This window comes from Gavia stellata, chromosome 6, assembly GCF_030936135.1.
Source record: "Gavia stellata isolate bGavSte3 chromosome 6, bGavSte3.hap2, whole genome shotgun sequence".
In the NCBI taxonomy this organism is placed as follows: domain Eukaryota; kingdom Metazoa; phylum Chordata; class Aves; order Gaviiformes; family Gaviidae; genus Gavia; species Gavia stellata.
The window spans coordinates 11,914,313-11,931,976 of NC_082599.1; the positions used below are offsets into that span (position 1 = coordinate 11,914,313).

Consider the following 17,664-nt stretch of genomic DNA (forward strand, 5'->3'; position numbering starts at 1 on the left):
CAGTCACACACACACATCCTGGGTAACGCAGGGCACTAGGTGTTTCAGGACCTGAAGTACCCCTCAGTTTTCAGGACACAAAACTATTTCCCAAACAAAGCAGACTGGTAGGTGTCCACGGAGGAGTTTCCCAAGTCGATTTTGGAAAACAAAACCCCAACAACATCTAGTTAACGCACACCTTGCCACTACTACAAATTATAACCTTGTTCCTACCTCCCATCAAGCTGCTAATTGCGGTGCTGCTTTCCAAGATTTTGTATAACTCCACAAGATGGTAGGAAATTAAGCTTTTCTCTGCATCTATCATCGCCTAACATACTTAAAATTGCTTAAGCATTTACTGAAATAAATCTTTTTTTAAAGATGATCGTATCTTCCTTAGCCACTTCTGTCGCTTGCCCGGAGTGCTGCTGCCAGACTTGCACGCCCCAGCAGCGTGTTTATGCAGGGAGGCCAAGTCACCCTTAATGCTCTTCACACACTCCCAAGCTACGCTGAGTGTTCCCATTGCCTAGCAAGTATCAGCAAGTCCCGCTATGCCTCTGAAGCCGAGCCATATCCGGCAGACATTGCACACGCAGATATTCTCAGCAGGACAGGATGCAAAACAGCATCTCGCTTTCTGGCAGCTGTGACAAACACTGTTAACACCTGTGTGGGGCGAGTCCCTTTTCTTTTGCCGCTGGAATTTTGATTTAGTGGAATAGTAGCAAATCTACACCAGCAACCACATATTTTACATTTCACTTGTATTCAGCTTTGTTCTTTTTTTAACAGTCTATTCAGAGGGCAGTATCTTTTACCAACTAAAATTCAGCAAGCTGGAGTGAGTTAATAGCCAGTCCCATCTGGTTAAGCAACACATTATGAGGGTAAAGGAAGCCACCAGGTCTTAAAAACCACTCAAAAAGGGATCAGTTAACAAAAATTAGATGCTTTCCACATGAAATTGAAGTTAAACCCTCTTCCTTCACAAATCTGTAAAAGGACCATAAGTTTGTGTTGAATGTAAAGAAGGTTATAAGAGAAAAGCTGTACCAGGGAGAGAACTCAGAGAGAAAACAAACCACAATCAATTTCCTTATCATCTTCAGGACGCTTTTCAGAACCACACAGCACTAACTCAGCAAAGCCAAACCACTGGTCGCTTACCAATCTCCGTGCACAGCAATTGTGAGACTGCCAAAGTTTAACTGCAAATAATTTTGTCAAATATTCATTTTCTCAGTATCACAGCATGACATTTCTTAAATTAAATAGAAACAAGATTATTTATTAAATCGGGTGTAAACGGCAAACGTCCTAACACTATGCAGGTAAGGGGGCACTTTTTCTGCTTTGCAAAATGATAGTTGCAGTTCTACTGCTCTGTTAACCCTTTCTTCATAAACTCTTTAGATCCACCCTGAGCAGCAAATGAAGTTGTTGTCATTTGGGAGAAAAAATTTGAAGAAAAGGAACAAAAATGTTCTGTTGCAGAGAATAAAAGACTCCGGACATACTCAGAATAGAGGTAACCTTTCTATTACAGTGCTTAATACTTCAGTCTTAATCATAGATTGTAATACAGATTTTTTAAAGTAATTTTCTGTCTTTTTATTAAAGAAATAAAGGTTTAAAGTATTAAACAATCATAAGATTGATATCTAACTAGGGACTTGAACCATGACTATCCATACTTCTGCAAGCACTGAGTTATTTCAGAGATAAGAACAGTCTGGTTATGTAGCTACTTCGTTAGAAGAGTCTTGATTCCCTCTCTCTCCTCCTGGTAAATGTGAAATTCCTGGCCTAAAAGATTCTCGCAGCAAGAGGACATGGGGGGCCAGGTCACGCGCCAGATGCAGCAGGGCTTGTGCTTGGCTATTTTTGGTCTGTTGTTAAGTTTCAGCCATCTCAGGGTATCATCTCCTGTATAAGCTACATCACCTCTGCTAAGGCAGCATAACTTTGGCCTCAAAATGTTTACACTTGCGTGGAGTAATTTTTAATGGGCAATTCATTTGAAAAAAACGCCATTTTTCAGGCATTTCTTTCTCCACAGAATCCAAATGGATAAAAAAAAATACTTCTCTACCCAGAGAGCCATCCCTGCTCTTTTTTGCTAGCCTTGCTGTCTCTACTGGGTCTCTGACGTGGGAAACAATACATCGGAGCTACTGAAAATTATTTTAAAAAAATCTGATTACAGAAAGTGCTACATAAAGGAAATGAGATTCTTTCAAAAAATGAGATGTAGTTAACTGGTACCCATTTTCTTGTTTTTAATAATGGTTACAGTACGAACGCTCAAAACTTGCTCATTCCCAAATTACTTCCAGCTTTTTACTTTTTCCCCAGCCTTTCTGATTCTTAGAATAATCATTTGAAGTAAGAAAAGTAACTGTGATAGTATAAGTAGTATATAGGATTTAGTTGTCCTTTATTCATGTTTCTCCTCTAAGAAATCAGTAAGCCCTTCATTATTAATACCAACAATACCAAAATCAGATGCCTGACTACTCTGATTAACTTTGTCTTGAACTAGAAATTGTCTTCTTTTTCCTCAAAGCACATATTAGGTTTCTAGTCAGAGTTCAGACTTACATAAAACCTGATAAAGACATCTTTCATTCCCATATCTCAGACATTTCAATTTAAGCATATTCAGTGATTCGATTTATAAAGGGATTGTGAATAACTTAACTAAGATGTTCTCCACTTAACCACATTCCCAGAGGAACAAAATATTTGAGAAATAAGTAATATTCATAGTGTTTCATTCACTAAGAAGAGTTTAAGAGTTTTGAGTACATTAAATAAAGATTACAACTGGGGCACTGAGAAGAACTTCAAGAACTGAGGCAAACTGCTTCAAAAACTTGCTTGAAAAAAACATCAAGTCTACAAGGGCAGTTATTCATTTCTTCTGTCTACCACAATCTGAGACACATGGAGGAAAACAGTCCTGACGTGCTATGAAGACAAAAAGCTCAAAAAACATGCTGAAAAAGACACAGGAGATATGAGGCATTACAAATTAGATGAATTCCTGCAGAGGAATAGGAAGGCGGAGATGATTTTAAACAAAAGCTGAAAGAATAACTTCTTTAAACTAGTTCCCCTTACGGCACAACAGCACATCATGACCTAGAGCACTCACCACTTAAATCCACACTAACTGTATCATATCCACATCAGCCACTGTTAGGCAGGTAAATTCATTCCAGTAAATCACACAAGGTGGTCTTATCACACCAATCAACCGCTGTCTGCCACAGCATATCATAGCTTGGACATCGGTCTGAGCACTCTCAGATGTCTCTGGACAGGACAGCAAAAGAGTTATGAGGAAGGCTTTGGAGCAGGAGAATTTTGTGGACTCTCAGAGAGCTCCTTTTCAGCATGCGAGGCCACCGAGGGGAAGTATGAAAACATCCTGGATAGATGCAACAGGCCAACACTGCATTTTTCAGGGCCAGAGAGAGCCTGCTGTAAGAGTCAAGACTAAGGTGACAGATGGGACGAGATTTAGCCATGTAGATGCAGCAAAAGGTCTGCATTTGAAAAGATTTGCTCCCAAAATAACCTGCGAGGTTTGGACACAGAACGGCTGTACAGAACTAAAGGAATGTCTGGGTCATGTATGATACTCAAGTTACAGCCCGAGTGACTGACAGGATGGCAATATTGTCTATAATGATCCACAAAGGAGGACATAAATATGCTTGGTGTTAAGCGAGTAAGTACTCATCCTCAGAGGGGCTATGACCTAGCTGACAGCTACAGAGACACTCCTGGAATGCAGTTTGGAAAGATGGAAAGAAGTCTGGAATAAGCAGGCAAACCTGCAATTCATCCATGCAGAGACACGAAACTGGAGAAGATGCCGGGTATGAAAAAAGTAGGGATCAAAAGTAAGGATCAAAAGATATCATGTAGGATTTCCATAAAGACACAAGAGGGTGTGAGAAGAGACTGAAGCAGAAACAGGAGAGGTAAAATATTCGAGAAGAGGTATATAGTGACCATGCTGGTAACACGTCAAAGACTGAACCTCTAGAAACTTAAGAATATTTGTCAAAATAGCGAACATGTGAAAAATCCTGGTAATGGCGTTTCCTTGAATTGGCAAAGAACCTGAAAATAACTGTGAGGTACAAACTCAGAGGCTTCTGAAAGTCCTCGAAGTTGATATTTTAAAGTTTTAGTCATCTGATCATAGCATGCACACAAGCAAATGAAGTGTCATATTAATAACGTGGTAGGATTGTGGGTTAAGATCATATTTCAAAAGTTTAGGACACTGCGGCCAGTGGAACTATGCACAGGGATAAAAATTCATGAATAAGAGTGTCTTTGCTCAGTTCAAGGTTTAATGTCTATTAATGTTCAACTTTAAAAAATGCCATGCCCACAATTCCTAGCAAATATTGCAGACATGAAAGGTGGAACAGTTACAGCAAAATCATTCATAAAGTCACCACTAAAACGGCATGTGGCTGTAATGTTAATGATACTTCAAAAGCAGTTGTCATTTAAGAAACCTGCTATGGCACAGTGAATGGACATTTCCCATGAAGAAGAATGTCAGCTTAAAATCTAGCTAGGAGAGAAGAATTCACTCAATCTCTTATGAAATGTTCTGGTTTGTAATTTCTTTTATCTATAAAAAGAAGGGGAAAAAAAGAAAAAAAAGAACTGATCTTTTCTGACCTGAGGAAACTACTGAAAGGCAACACCAAAAACTGTATCCTAGAGTGCTGCCAAATGAAAGTAATGAAAACATGAATTTTAGTCCCATTTTTCTTATGATTTGGACAATTTAGAAGAGGGGTTTGGAAAGAGTTAGCTTAGGACAGAGAAGCAGGCTAGGTGGCTCCGTGAGCCGTGTGGATGACTTCCTCAGGTTGATTTGCTCAGCCTACAGCCCTTCAGGCGAAGCAGGACATATGCTCAGACTCCGTGGACAGAATCCCATATTCAGAAAAATGGTCTGATTCTCACTAACATCTTAATTTCCTTTCCTGTCCAATTTATTTAGGGCATTCAGTAGATGATATGAATTGCTCTTCTGCAACCATGTAACTGAAAACTTTAAAATTCTTCTCTAGTTCCAAGTAAATGTCCTCAAGGAAGCAAAACATTGATCAATGGTGAATCATATGTTTGCCCCTTAATTTAAGTAACTTCTTAACTCTAAGGTACCTGAAGGGAAAATGTTTCATGCATGACCTTCAGTTGCAAAGGTTCTGTTATGCTTTAAATGCCTTTAACCATATTTGCAATGCCAAACTTGTAGCGGACATCTTTTCGGCCAGGGACTATCACTCAGTCTGACTCCGGAATGGAAAGGAGCATTCAGCGCTGAACAAAACAGACAGACCTCTACATCACAGCATGTAAAAACATTCTCTGCACAGAACTCTAGGTCCCTGAGAAGGTAGAAATAAAAAAAGCAAAATATTTTTGTATATCCATATCAATAGCATATGGAAATGTTCCAACTTGCTTTCAAAGTTTGACAGTTATTCACAATAATTCCTTTAAACACCTCCCAAATGTCCCCTGAACATCTCAAAATTAGAAGCTAGGGAGTTATTTGTCAGAGATAGCCTTATGTTTATTTTTATTTGGCCTTTCTTGGTTGCAATAGATTGTCAGGCAGTACACTTTATCAACACAGTATCAACATACCAAAGATCACACTGAACTATATCCTGGCAAATCTATTTCAAGGCGGTACATTTGCTAGCTGTACAACTACGTATCAGGAGGAGTAATCCAAATTTCACTTGCTACAATGTCAGTAGAGCACAGGAAAAAATCCTATTTTAACTTCTTCAGGAAGCTGGTGAATTTTGTATACCAGGTTTTGCTTTTGCAGGACAAAGCCTGGACAATATCCAAAGACACTGGATTTAGACGTTAATCTTCAGGAAAATCTGCCCTAGGAAGTATTTCTACTTAAAAGGTGGTTTTAATTTATAATCTGTGATTCCATGGGTGCATCTACTCAGCTCTTTTCCTCTTAGTGAAATAAATCATACTATAACATCTCAGCAATCCCTACTCAGACACCAACAGCTTCAGAATGGTCTCACCCTACTCAGAAATGGAACAGATGCGTCATTGGAGGGCTTTTTTCACTGTACATTTATGCATTTACTATACACATAGACACTGTATACAATATATAAAAGCCCGAGGAGTTTGAAGAGTGCTCACCGTAAGTGAGAATATACAGTGGTTTTCCATTAGTATCCATAGTGGTTAGGCAAGGAGCTTTCGGTGAGATGGTCCCCCATCGCTGCAAAGCTGCTTCCAGAGAAGGCGGCCAATTTGTAACCACACCTAATTGTTCCCCACGCATAGCCAACATCTGAGCTCCTTCTGGCTTTGGCTGGTTTGGATCTGGCTGTTGAACTTATGATTATGAAAAGATACACAGTTACCATGTAAATTCTATACCTTGTGTACACCTGTGTAACCAGGAGAATAAGTTACCTTTGCAAAACATCCTGAAAATAATAACACGTTAGAAGGTATTGAGAAGCAACAGAGAAATATAAGATTAATTAACTTTTAACTTTAACAGAGATGAATAGCTGAAACATCTCAGGAATGCACGTGCTTATCCTTACACTAGCTCTACAGGCACGGAAAGAAACTGCTGAGGCAGCATGCACATATTTAGCTTTGAAATAATCAACCATTCTTTATTCTGAAAGAGAGATGGAGAACACTTTCCTGGCAAAAACGCAGTAATGAGATGAATTGCAGAACTACTGAAAAAATGTACTTTAAAAAGCCATCAGTAACAGATTGATTTAAGTCCTGTTCTGTTACCGTGCTTTCTTATAAAGTACTATGAAGACTATTTAAATCACCACATCCTGGCAAAACTTACTTCTCAAAGCACTGGCCTCCTTAAAAAAAAATTCCATTTATTGACTTTTCCTTATTTCTATCTTAGATTTAGTTCATTTTTTCAATGCTTCTCTGTTACACAAAGGATGTGTAAAACATTTAACATGCTCCCTCACTGACAGTTTTTCTCTTATCGGTGTTCAAAAGCAATGGCTGTAACCCACAGCTGAATGTTCTCAAAGCAAAGCTTCCCTCCACTCTCTTCTGCGGTTTCTTTGCAAGCAGAACCAGGAGCTGAGCAAACGAGAGACTTTTGACTCTACAGCTCCATGTCCAAACTTGCTACAAGCAGATTCCACTGAATACCGATGCTTTTTGGTACTTGCCAGTACAGGGAGGGCTTACTTAGCTTTCTAGAAAGTCAATGTGTGAGACAAACATTTTACAGAGTTTTAATAAGAGATCCCCAAACCTTTTGAAAAACAGTCATTTTACCTTCTAACAATTCCTCAAAGTCATCTACAAAGAACTCTCGTAATGGTGGTCGTTTGGGCCGTTTTAGTGTATTGACCAGCTGCTGAATCTTTGCTGACACTCTGCTGCTCACTGGTACTCCTGCAGGACAGGGATCAATGGAGACATCAGTCGACCGCTACGCTGAACGCCACCAGACGTTAAGTGGGGTAAGAAAGAGGCTAGGACTGCAAGGCCACCACAACTACAGTTTCATACCACACTGTGACTCAAGTATTCAACATTAAGACATGAAGATCATTTCAGCAAAAAGGAACAATGACGCCTAGTTTAAATAAAAACAATACAACAATGTCAGAGCGAGCTTGCAAAATTAGAGGGGGAACAGCACATAGACTGAGCGAGAGAAGCACAGTGAAAAAACCCTCCCTACAGCAAGTATCAGTAACCTTAGAGAACTCTTGTAGGTGGCATTGGCAATGGTCAGTGAGAAGACAGGCGTTGGCTCTCCCCATGATCATTGGTCATACCAACATTGTCTGACTAGACCGCAGCTCAGCAAGGAGCGTGGGTCACAGGCTCTGCCCCATCATTTATTCTGGGTTGCTCTTTACACTGTAGTGGACATCTGTCCAGTATCCATCTTAAACATGGTTCACATCGTTGTATTACTTCAGGATGACCCTGTATTCACTGAATGTCCCTACAGTCAATCCCACCAGCCAGCAATCTCCAAAGGGAGCGTGTTTGCCCATACAGCACTTTGAAAAATACAATTCTGAACAGGAGCATGGGGCAAGGGGCACTTTTATAATACAATCCCATCAATCACCTCCCCCTTCCTTTTCCCTAGTCGAGTGCAAAGCCTTTGCAACATTCATGTCATCTGTTCCTGAACCAATAGCTTTCTGTCACTCCATTGCAGAAATTTCAACTTCCTACCTTTCCATAAGGTTGGCTCCAAAACTTTTACCAAGTGGTTTTTAGAGCTGAAGATGCTAAGTTTAGATGCGATACCCTTGGTCAACAATTCCACACCCTGCTGAAATATTCTTTAATAAGTTTTAGAAAAGAGGAGCAGTAAATAAGAAAGGGTTTACAAATAACTGTTTTTCAAAAAAAAAAAAACTACTTAGAAAATAAAACTTCAAACATGTCACTTTTCAAGATGTAGCCATCCTAGCATGTCACGTTCTTTGCCATTTAAAAAACAGACTAGCTGTAACCAGGCAGCATGATAAAAACAGATCTAAAGAGATTCACTGCTTTCCTTTGCCAAACAATTTCTACAGGGATTCAGCTCTGCTGATTAAGAAATATTTCTCTATGTCGGCTTCATTTATACCAGTTTACATTAAGACTGTAAAGATGCTGCAACTTTCTACATGTTTATAAGTGAAAAATGCCCAGAAGAAACAAAGAGCAGATGCATACAGTAACCACTAAAGAGGTTACGATACTCAAAAAGAAAACAGTTTTGCTTTGTGACATACCATCACCAGTCTCCATAAGTTCAGCGTTTCCATACTTTGGTGCCACCCGTGCCGTTGATCCTTGTGGTCTTTCTACTTGTATTGAGTGTTCTGAGGTGTAAGTGGTAACATCTGGAGGGGCAGAATGATTTTCTGTGAAAAATAAGTTAAAAGGTTTAACTGTGTACCTCTAGTGTTGAAGGGCAGAAAAGCAAAGGGGAGAGGGAAAGGATACCATTTGATTTTCTTTTCCCAACATCTGAACAGGTGTTGAAGTTAATGCACAAAATGAATGTATACAACTATAATGTACAGCATGATTTTAATAAGTTTCCACTGATTAATACAGGGGCTGTACATCTGCAATCATACAAGCAATAGGCTAAAAAATTGATACAATTAGGTTGTAGGTTCTCCATTGACATTTAATTTTATACTAAGTTAAAGCTTGTGAACAGTCTCAAAAAGAAAAGACCTAGACAAATATACTTCTGATAGATTATTGCATCAGTTGTTCTAAATAAAAAGAATACAGTGTGTATTCTTGCAAATGCCAATGCATATCCCTTTTATAACCTCTGTATTTTAAATATGCCAATTTTAGTTAAGGAAGGAATTTGTTCATGTATTAGGAAAAAATCAATCATAGCAGGGTTGGAATCCAGGGTAAAGAAATAAAATGTAAAGAAACATGAACTTTGCATTCTGCACGGACACTTGCTTGTCTACTATTTTTAGACAGAGCTATTTCAATTCTTAAGCATAACAAAGACTTGCCTTCCAGAAGGCAGACACAATTTGGTCTGACTCACGCCAGCACTGCTAAACAATTCCACAGAGCTAATCTTTCTCCTTCATAGCCTGATAACTCAGCATGCTGCCACACTTTGTTTTCCCATGTTTTCAAGTCTGAGTCTATATTACCTACGTATTTGTACTATTTTTATGGGTTGTCTCTTAATTTTTTCCCAGGTTTTTATCAGCATTCAGTAGATGGAGATAAATACCATGAGCAAATAACAACTTCTCTCTCGACTGACATAAATGATCCCCGGCAACCTCTGAGATACAAAAGAAGTCAGGTCTTCATTCTGCTGCTGCTGAAGTGAAGAGGAATGCACTCCATTTTACAATAGGGTAAGAGTCTTTAAAAATGCAAAAATTCTGGAAAAACTTCATCTTGTTCCAATACTATTTTCAAGATGTGCTTTTTATTAAATCTGTCCATTATGGTGCCATAACTCGACTACAACATCAATGTCTACAGTAAATTTCACCTCAAATGTAATTATAAAGCATTTTCATGAGTCTTGAACTTTGGAACCCTGTAATTCTTGTGCACTCAATCCCAAATTCATGCACCACCAACACATACAGTAACAGGATGTTATATTAGATACCTAGTTTGCATACTTCTCATATGAAGGTAGCATTTGATGTACAATCATCAGGAAAAATTAAGACATGATATGAATGTCTGTAGTTGTTATTTAATGCTCATATTCATGAATATTATAAGGGGTCAACCTTATCACTCAATCACAGTATCTGGTTGAGGAAAACACGAGATGGCTTTTATTATGCAACTCAAAAACATCTTGCATCCTACACACGTCCAGCTGAGCCTTTTGATTCTGATCACCTCCATTGTTATAATTTTACTAAAACAAACACCTTATATTGTGCTATAAGTGACCGACTGAAATATAATAGCTTGAACAATGAAGCTTATGCTGGTAATTGTTTGAATAATGTCTTCATTTTAGATGTCATTATCAACTGTTTTAGGCTCAGCACAATTTTTGCCCTTTCTTGCTAAGTGACAAGAGCTTTTTATAGATCATGATTGAATTACCCAATAACTAAGTCAGTTAAAAAACGCTGACGTTTATCTTTTTATCTTTTACTTATAATGCAGTTTTGCTATGCAAATAGGAGAGGAGATCATGACTAAGAAAATAATTGTACTTAGTCAGCTATTAGTAACATGAGAAAGTATTTTTAAAGTTAGCTATAATTGTTTACATCTTTCCAGTGAAGTATTTCCATCTTTCAGACTTTACAAGGCAAATTGAATTGGAGTTAAAGTATCTCCTTTCAGGTTTTAGCACTGAGATTAATTTTATTTTAACGCATGGGAGAGAAGGTACGTGATCCAAAGCACCACAAAGCAGGGATGCTCTCCCTTCAGATCTATACACTTGAAACCAAATACTTTGTAACACATGGTGCCCAGTAGGGTGAAATAACATGAGAAAGAAGCTTCCTGCTCTTTTGTAAAAGGGTCTCCTTTTGAAAAGCAGCACTGGCACTTGAAATTTCTTAAAAGAAACTCTCTTCCCAAGGTGGCCACCACTGGCTGGCCAAAGAATGGGGTTTTAGCACCCTGGCTGCCCATCTGCTATTTACGTTTCCATTAAGAAGAACCCTTATCCAGCAGAAGAGGTACATTAAGGTTTGTCTTGCCGTGTTCCTTTATAGTATCTGCTTAACAGATGTCTTATCATGGCAATCTCTACAGCTGTAGGTTTCATCCATTAGATTTACAAATCCTCAGTCGGTTCCCTTCTCAGAGTCAGGCTGGGAGAAATGAAAGCCATACAGACAAAAATTTGGTCTGAATGACTTTTAAAGAAAAAGATAATTGTTATGTTATGTGAAATGTACCCTTTTTTGTATAGAACAGTCAATCCAGGCTTAGACTAAGGACGCAATCTGAGAGAGCTGCTTGGTCTTATGTCAGGTAACTTGAAGCACTGTTTGAGGTTTAGTTAAGAATAATGATCCTGACACATCTGTTGACTAAAAAGTAGAAACTGTGACAGCTGCATAACTTCAAAGCTTTTCCTCCATCAAACATACGTATTTGCGTCACCTCCTCTTCCCATCTCTTTCAATATTCTTGCATTAGAAGATCACAGACAGAACAGCTGTTTCCAGTTAAGGCTCTCTTCATTTCTGCCACTGGAGTGATATAATTTACCCCATTTCATGAAAATCAGAAAGAACCAACAATGCAGAGCACATTCACGTAGGGATACAGTGTGTGCACTGACAGATCCCCATGTCTGAGGAGAAGCAAAGAGGTGGCAGAATACCTTCCAGTGGAAGTTCAGAAGCACACATAAGCACCGTGTATTTGAAAAGTCTCCAGGAACTCAGAAAGCATCCCTGCAACACTATACTTGAAGAAAATGTAGCTTTTTCTCCCAAACCAGCTGGCTCTTCTGGTTGTCAGGGAAGGGAAATCCAGAGTCAGAGCTGTGGCTTGTTCCATCAGCTGGGTTTCTCCCATGTTGATGTCCAGGTGACAGAGAGCATTTTAAACTAGTCTCCTGTATTATAAGTTAATTTTAAGGTTGTCAGAGAACTATCAGTCATGCCTTATGGCTTATTTATATTTACTTTATTAGAAATCTATGTAGCCTTTAATTTGGATAGAGGCCTTTGATTTTCAAACAGAAACATATTTGAAGCATATAAAAGAAACATTAAATGCACCTACAGGATCAAAATTTTGTTAAAAGATGTTTAACTCTTTATATAAATTTAGTCATAAGTAAAGCACTGTGTGATTTTCATTACATGAACTTTCTGAGCTTTGAGATGTGCTTTCTCTCCTTTATTCTTATATATGTATAGATCCAAAAAATCTAATACAGACAAATGAAAGCTTAAAGACCTTAGAAATATATACAGTACTGACCCAAAGATGGGTCAGAACATTAGTTATTTTTTACAAATTTGACTGGTTTGACCTCTAAGTTCAAGAATTATCCAACACAATTGTGATACCTATGCCAAACTAGAGATTCTCCCTGTAGTTTTGTAGAGACACCTGAGCGTCTTAAAGCTGAGAATAAATATTTAAAGGATATCTATCCTAAACTAGAACTTTGGCCATAGTAGAGCATCAGCAGCAGCCAAATTAAATGAACAGTATAATGTTAAAAGCATATAATAGCTTATGCAAATTATCTAAATGATCCACAAAGCTGAACTCTGATTATATTATAGCCAAAGCTTTTTATCAAATCCCTTCTCAGGACTGCATTACAGTACTTAAACTGGAAAAATCTCCCTTTGATTCTGTGATGCACTCTGGAGGTCAAATCCTAGTGGATAACAGAATGGAGAGCTTTTTTTTGTTATCATTAAAGGTCTTTCCTGTTGCCCCTTAAATTTGTGTTTATCAAAATTGGCATCTTCAGAGTATGGCAGTATGTCCTTACATATTTACAGATGATTTCTCTCTTGTAGGCTGATCTGTCTCTGGAGAACAACTCCCTGGACCAAAGAAACATCAAGCTATGGGAATATATGTTCTTTGTGATCAAGAACAAATTGTCTCCAGTAGCTGAGGAGCTTCAAAGAACAGGATTACTCTTCTCTCTCGCCTTCTCTCCCACCAAAGAGGATTATTCATCTACGATCACTGGCACACTGCCTCTGAAAGAGCAAGGCTATCTGTGGGAATACTTCAAATCTATTACCTCTTAGAATACATTTAAATGCAAAATCCATCACCTCGGATTGAAAAGAAAAAGAGCCATTTTAATATCAAATTCTAATAGAAAGCAGCTCACCCATGAAGAAATACGTCTTATAGTTATCATCTGTGCAGCTTCTCTTACATTTCCAGTGATTTTAGCAGCAACGACTGATGGTAACCTTAAGATCACAGTGTCAATCTGTTAGCAGATATCACTCATATCTGGTATCCAATTGACCTTTACATTACTACATCACAACTACTGTCCAACTAGGTATCTTATTGTCAGAATGAATAAAAGTATGTATACACCGAGGTAAGCTTAACTGCTTCCTTCAAAGGAGAAAGCTTTGCAGTCAACAACAACAAGGCAAAATAAAACAAGTAAAAGAAGTAGTATTTTTCCTCTTCTGCAGAATAGCACCATCTTAATTTAGCTCTATAAATGCTGTATTATTTACCGCAAACTCAGTGATTATAAAAGAAGACTTACTGTGCCAGATTTAAAATTACTGAAATGTCACATTATAAAGAAGCTATATTTAAAGTCACATTAAGACTTGGTGTGTGAGTAATGCAACCTTTTAGAGTTTGGATATATTTAATTCTCTGTGCTATAATTTCCTCTAGCATTTCAAGATGAAGTCACAGAAAATAACCAAATGCAATGATTAATGTGTTCAGAAGTGTATGTGTTTCTAAAACAGGGTTCTAAGCTATTCATTTAGCATGAAGTTAAGAATACAATAGAAAATCTTCTCCTGACTGCAATTCAGCAATTCCAGACCACGGCAAGAGGATCACTTATCTGAAAATACATGCAGGTGTTGCATCAAGCTATACTCAGAGCAAAAAAATAAGGGATACGAACTACTGTTCCAGCACATAAAATCAGGAACATTTAAGATGTTTTCATGTATCTCATTACATATACTTGAAAAGGAATCATCAGCTGAGGAACAGTCACACAAAACTGCATTTTGTATGTGTAGTAGAACAGTAGCAAGGTTGCTTTATCTGTTCCAATATAGACTCCAACAGATTTTCAGTGAGACAATCCAAAATACACAGCCCCAGCAAGAATGCACCCAAAGCACATGCCTTGTATGATAAACAGCAGTTGCTGGACAATGAAGGGAAAACAAGCCTTGCTTTCCATGTGCCTAATCGAATAGCTACCTCATTTTAATGAAGGCTAATGTCAATGGCACAATATTCAGAAATAATTAATGTCTGTGAAGCTTAGCCCTAATGGAAGGAAAGGTTTGACCTCCTAGGATCTTTCCAAAAGATGTAAACAAGCTACTACTAATAATAACAGCTCCTTTCTCCAAAGGTATATAATAGTCTTTCCCAAGGATTATTAACAGCTAGATATCACAGCCCAAGTAGTCTAGATTCAATTAAGGGCAGAAAAAAATACATTTAAGAGGACCTACTGTTAACAGAATTATCAAAAATCACTCCAACTATGTAATTAAAGTGGTGCAGCAGTAGGGGAAACTCATATGCAAGCAATCTCTAATGCTGCATGCACTGATTTTTCTTACTGATGGATCCTACAGAGATCTTTTTTAGTGCTAAGTAATGGAAGTCATGCAACTGCACATTTTAAGATATTTGGGAGCCAACAGCTAGACCCTGCTTGCCACAACATAAGTTTACCCGCAAATCTAAACTGCTTTTTTTTTCCTCACAAAATAAGAACATAAGTCTATGTCTCCATATAATATATGTAAATAGAAAAAAGGAAAGTAGAAAAAACACAGGAAAGACTTTTTATAAGACTTCATATAGCAGCGTCAGTTGAATGTGAGAGACAAAATTCGTGTTAAACTGGAATTATTCAAAATGTCCATACACTAACCTATATGTGTTTGAGCCATAACATCAGCTAGTCTGTGTGCAGCACCACTGCCTCCACTTTGTGTTGAGGAGGAGGAAGTGGTTGACGTGGTAGAGCCGTGGATCGCTTGACTGATCCAATGTTCCATGTTTATACTCCCCTGACTTGAAGTGGGAGTTCCCTGGGAGTCGCCCTGTACGGAGCCTTCATCTTCTGAACCAGAAGAAGTATCTAGTAATTAAAAACAGTCTGTTAACTTGCAGTGCTTTTAGGTTTTCTTAATAGAAATAAGACATATTCATATTAAAAATCTAAAAATAACTGCCATTAAGAAAAACTCATGAAGGTAGGCAAACATAATAAGAAAAGTCTGTAATACTGAAAGCCCTGAAACTAAGTCAATTGCTAACTGCAGAACAAGAGAGCTTTCCTGCTCTAAGGCCATGGCTTGTGTATTATTATACAAAAATAAGGATAGTAGAAGAGTCTTCCTTTATAACGTGGCTTGAGAATCTTCTGAAGATCTCCAACCATGTATTAACAGTACAGAATACCCAAAATACTTCCCCAAGCTCACTCCACAAAGTCTGTGAAAAACTCTTCCCATTGTAGGAAGCTCACCCGGCAGTGAGAAATGGAGCCCCAGCTGGATTCAGCAAGTATGAGAATGCATGAGATGTGGGGTATTTTCACAGTCTAGTAGGTAAAAGAGCAGATAAATTTGAAAAGGAATGACACAACTAATTTAGAGACAACGTTCCACTATAGTGTTAGGGAATAAACTAGAAACTTGAAAGGAACTTTGAGTCACAGAAAATACGACAAGCTGGCCATAGTTAGGTACTCATAAGACCTAAAGGACCAATGCAAGTTGAGGTACCACCAAGGACAAAGCAACCATGCAAACAGCCCCAGTTGACTTTCCAACCATTCAGTCCACCTGCTCCTCTTCAAACATACCTCAATGTTATGCTCAGCGTGCTTCAAATGACATTTGCATTACCATCTATGCAGGCAGATTATCAGTTCATAGCAGCACAAAGAACCGTTTGAAAAATTTTCATAAAATACACAGAGATGCTCACCTGGAGGTGTGTAGGCATCCATTGATGTTTGGACCACCAATGAACGTCGTTTTGAGGGCATGGGGACGGCCATTTTCCTTTCTTTATGTTTAGCAAGGGCTGCCTGAACTGCTTCTGTGTGAACATCTGGAAGAAAAGAGAGATTTCAAGCTAGTGTTCAGACAGAAACGAGCTGTTTGTGCATTCAGTGCACCTGCGCGCAGGTTCGTTTGTATGCCAGCTAGGCTGACAACGCATATCGAATGATGAAAGGCCAGGAGCGCATGGGATCTCAGAGGGACTGCGTGAGTTCTCCTCACTGTAGAAAAAGCAGCTATAGCGAAAAGTGCCGTATCAACAAACAAGCCCTTTGAGCTGTGTGATATTCCCAGAACAGTGTTGCAGTATTTGAAGAGTAGGAACTCCGCTTCCCCAGAGCAAACCTCTGTTTCACCAAAAGCAGTTACTTCATTACTGTTTTCAGTGAAAGAATGGTGTATTAACAGTGCCCGTTTTTTAAATGAATGAGGCTTCCAATTTACACAAAAGTCACACAGACTAAGTGAACAGGAACATTTGCTTGAAAAGTAAGAAGTATGTGAAATGTCACAACAGAAACAGCAGCAGGTCCCCCATTCCCAAATCCTCCTCCCGCCTCCTTCGCTTGACTTTATTCACAGAAAAGTAAGTATTACGTAGGGTTGGCCTGAGGTGGAATAAGAAGAAAAAGCACAAGGCTTTTTCTGAGGGCAGGCCTTGTGTTTCACAGGCATGTGCTACACACGGCTCACATCAGCCCGCTCCGAAGCACCCAACAGATCCGTTCTCCACGGGGACATCCCCAGTGAAGAGCTTCTCTACTTTCCCATGTATATATAACTGTCTGCCTCCCCAAGTCTGAAAAAGGCCATTTATCATGTCTAAAAGACACTAGCGACATGTTTTGATTAATTGCTTTCTTTTGCGCAAATCTTTTAATTACCACCATAAATATACATTGAAATAAGTCTGCCTTTAGTTGACTACCTTGCACTGTTTTTCTGCATATTTCTATGGTTTAGGGACAAGATGTACACGAGGAGACTGTATGCAAAACACATGGCAGCCAACAGAAGTCACTTATGGTTAAGGAAGTTGCCACGCACTGGCCATCTGGCACACAACTGGAAGTGTATTAGATGTTGCCTTTTAACCAGCCGCCGTCAGTCAGCTGTAGAAAACGCAACCATTTGTGTGCACTATCTAGCTATTCCCATTTGTGACCCCACTTCTGTGGCTGCTGAATTTGTTTGAAGACCACCCTTGTAGGCTGGTTTGGCAGCGCACAGCCTGCTTCCTACTCCTGTGTCGATGTGGCGGCAGCTCTGAACAGGCAATGTTCCCCAATGAAAGTAACAGGAAAGAGAAGAGTATATATATCTTTAAATAAAGAGCTGTTGGTTGGATCACATCAGTATAAGTAAC

The 17,664-nt window shown here is 38.8% G+C and overlaps 1 protein-coding gene across 2 annotated transcripts in view; it reads right to left on the reverse strand.

Annotated features, from left to right (window-relative positions):
* The window catches only part of DIP2C (disco interacting protein 2 homolog C), a 326,695-nt gene that overhangs the window by 104,429 nt on the left and 204,602 nt on the right, over positions 1-17,664 (reverse strand). Inside the window, exons 5-9 of one of the 2 annotated variants that reach the window (XM_059819053.1) lie at positions 16,222-16,347; positions 15,158-15,367; positions 8,820-8,951; positions 7,348-7,467; positions 6,211-6,408 (exon numbers count right to left, since the gene is read on the reverse strand). In XM_059819053.1, coding sequence (XP_059675036.1) covers positions 6,211-6,408; positions 7,348-7,467; positions 8,820-8,951; positions 15,158-15,367; positions 16,222-16,347 — 786 coding nt within the window. Of the gene's footprint in view, positions 1-6,210; positions 6,409-7,347; positions 7,468-8,819; positions 8,952-15,157; positions 15,368-16,221; positions 16,348-17,664 lie in introns of those variants that run through there. The other variant, XM_059819054.1, reaches the window with a different exon arrangement.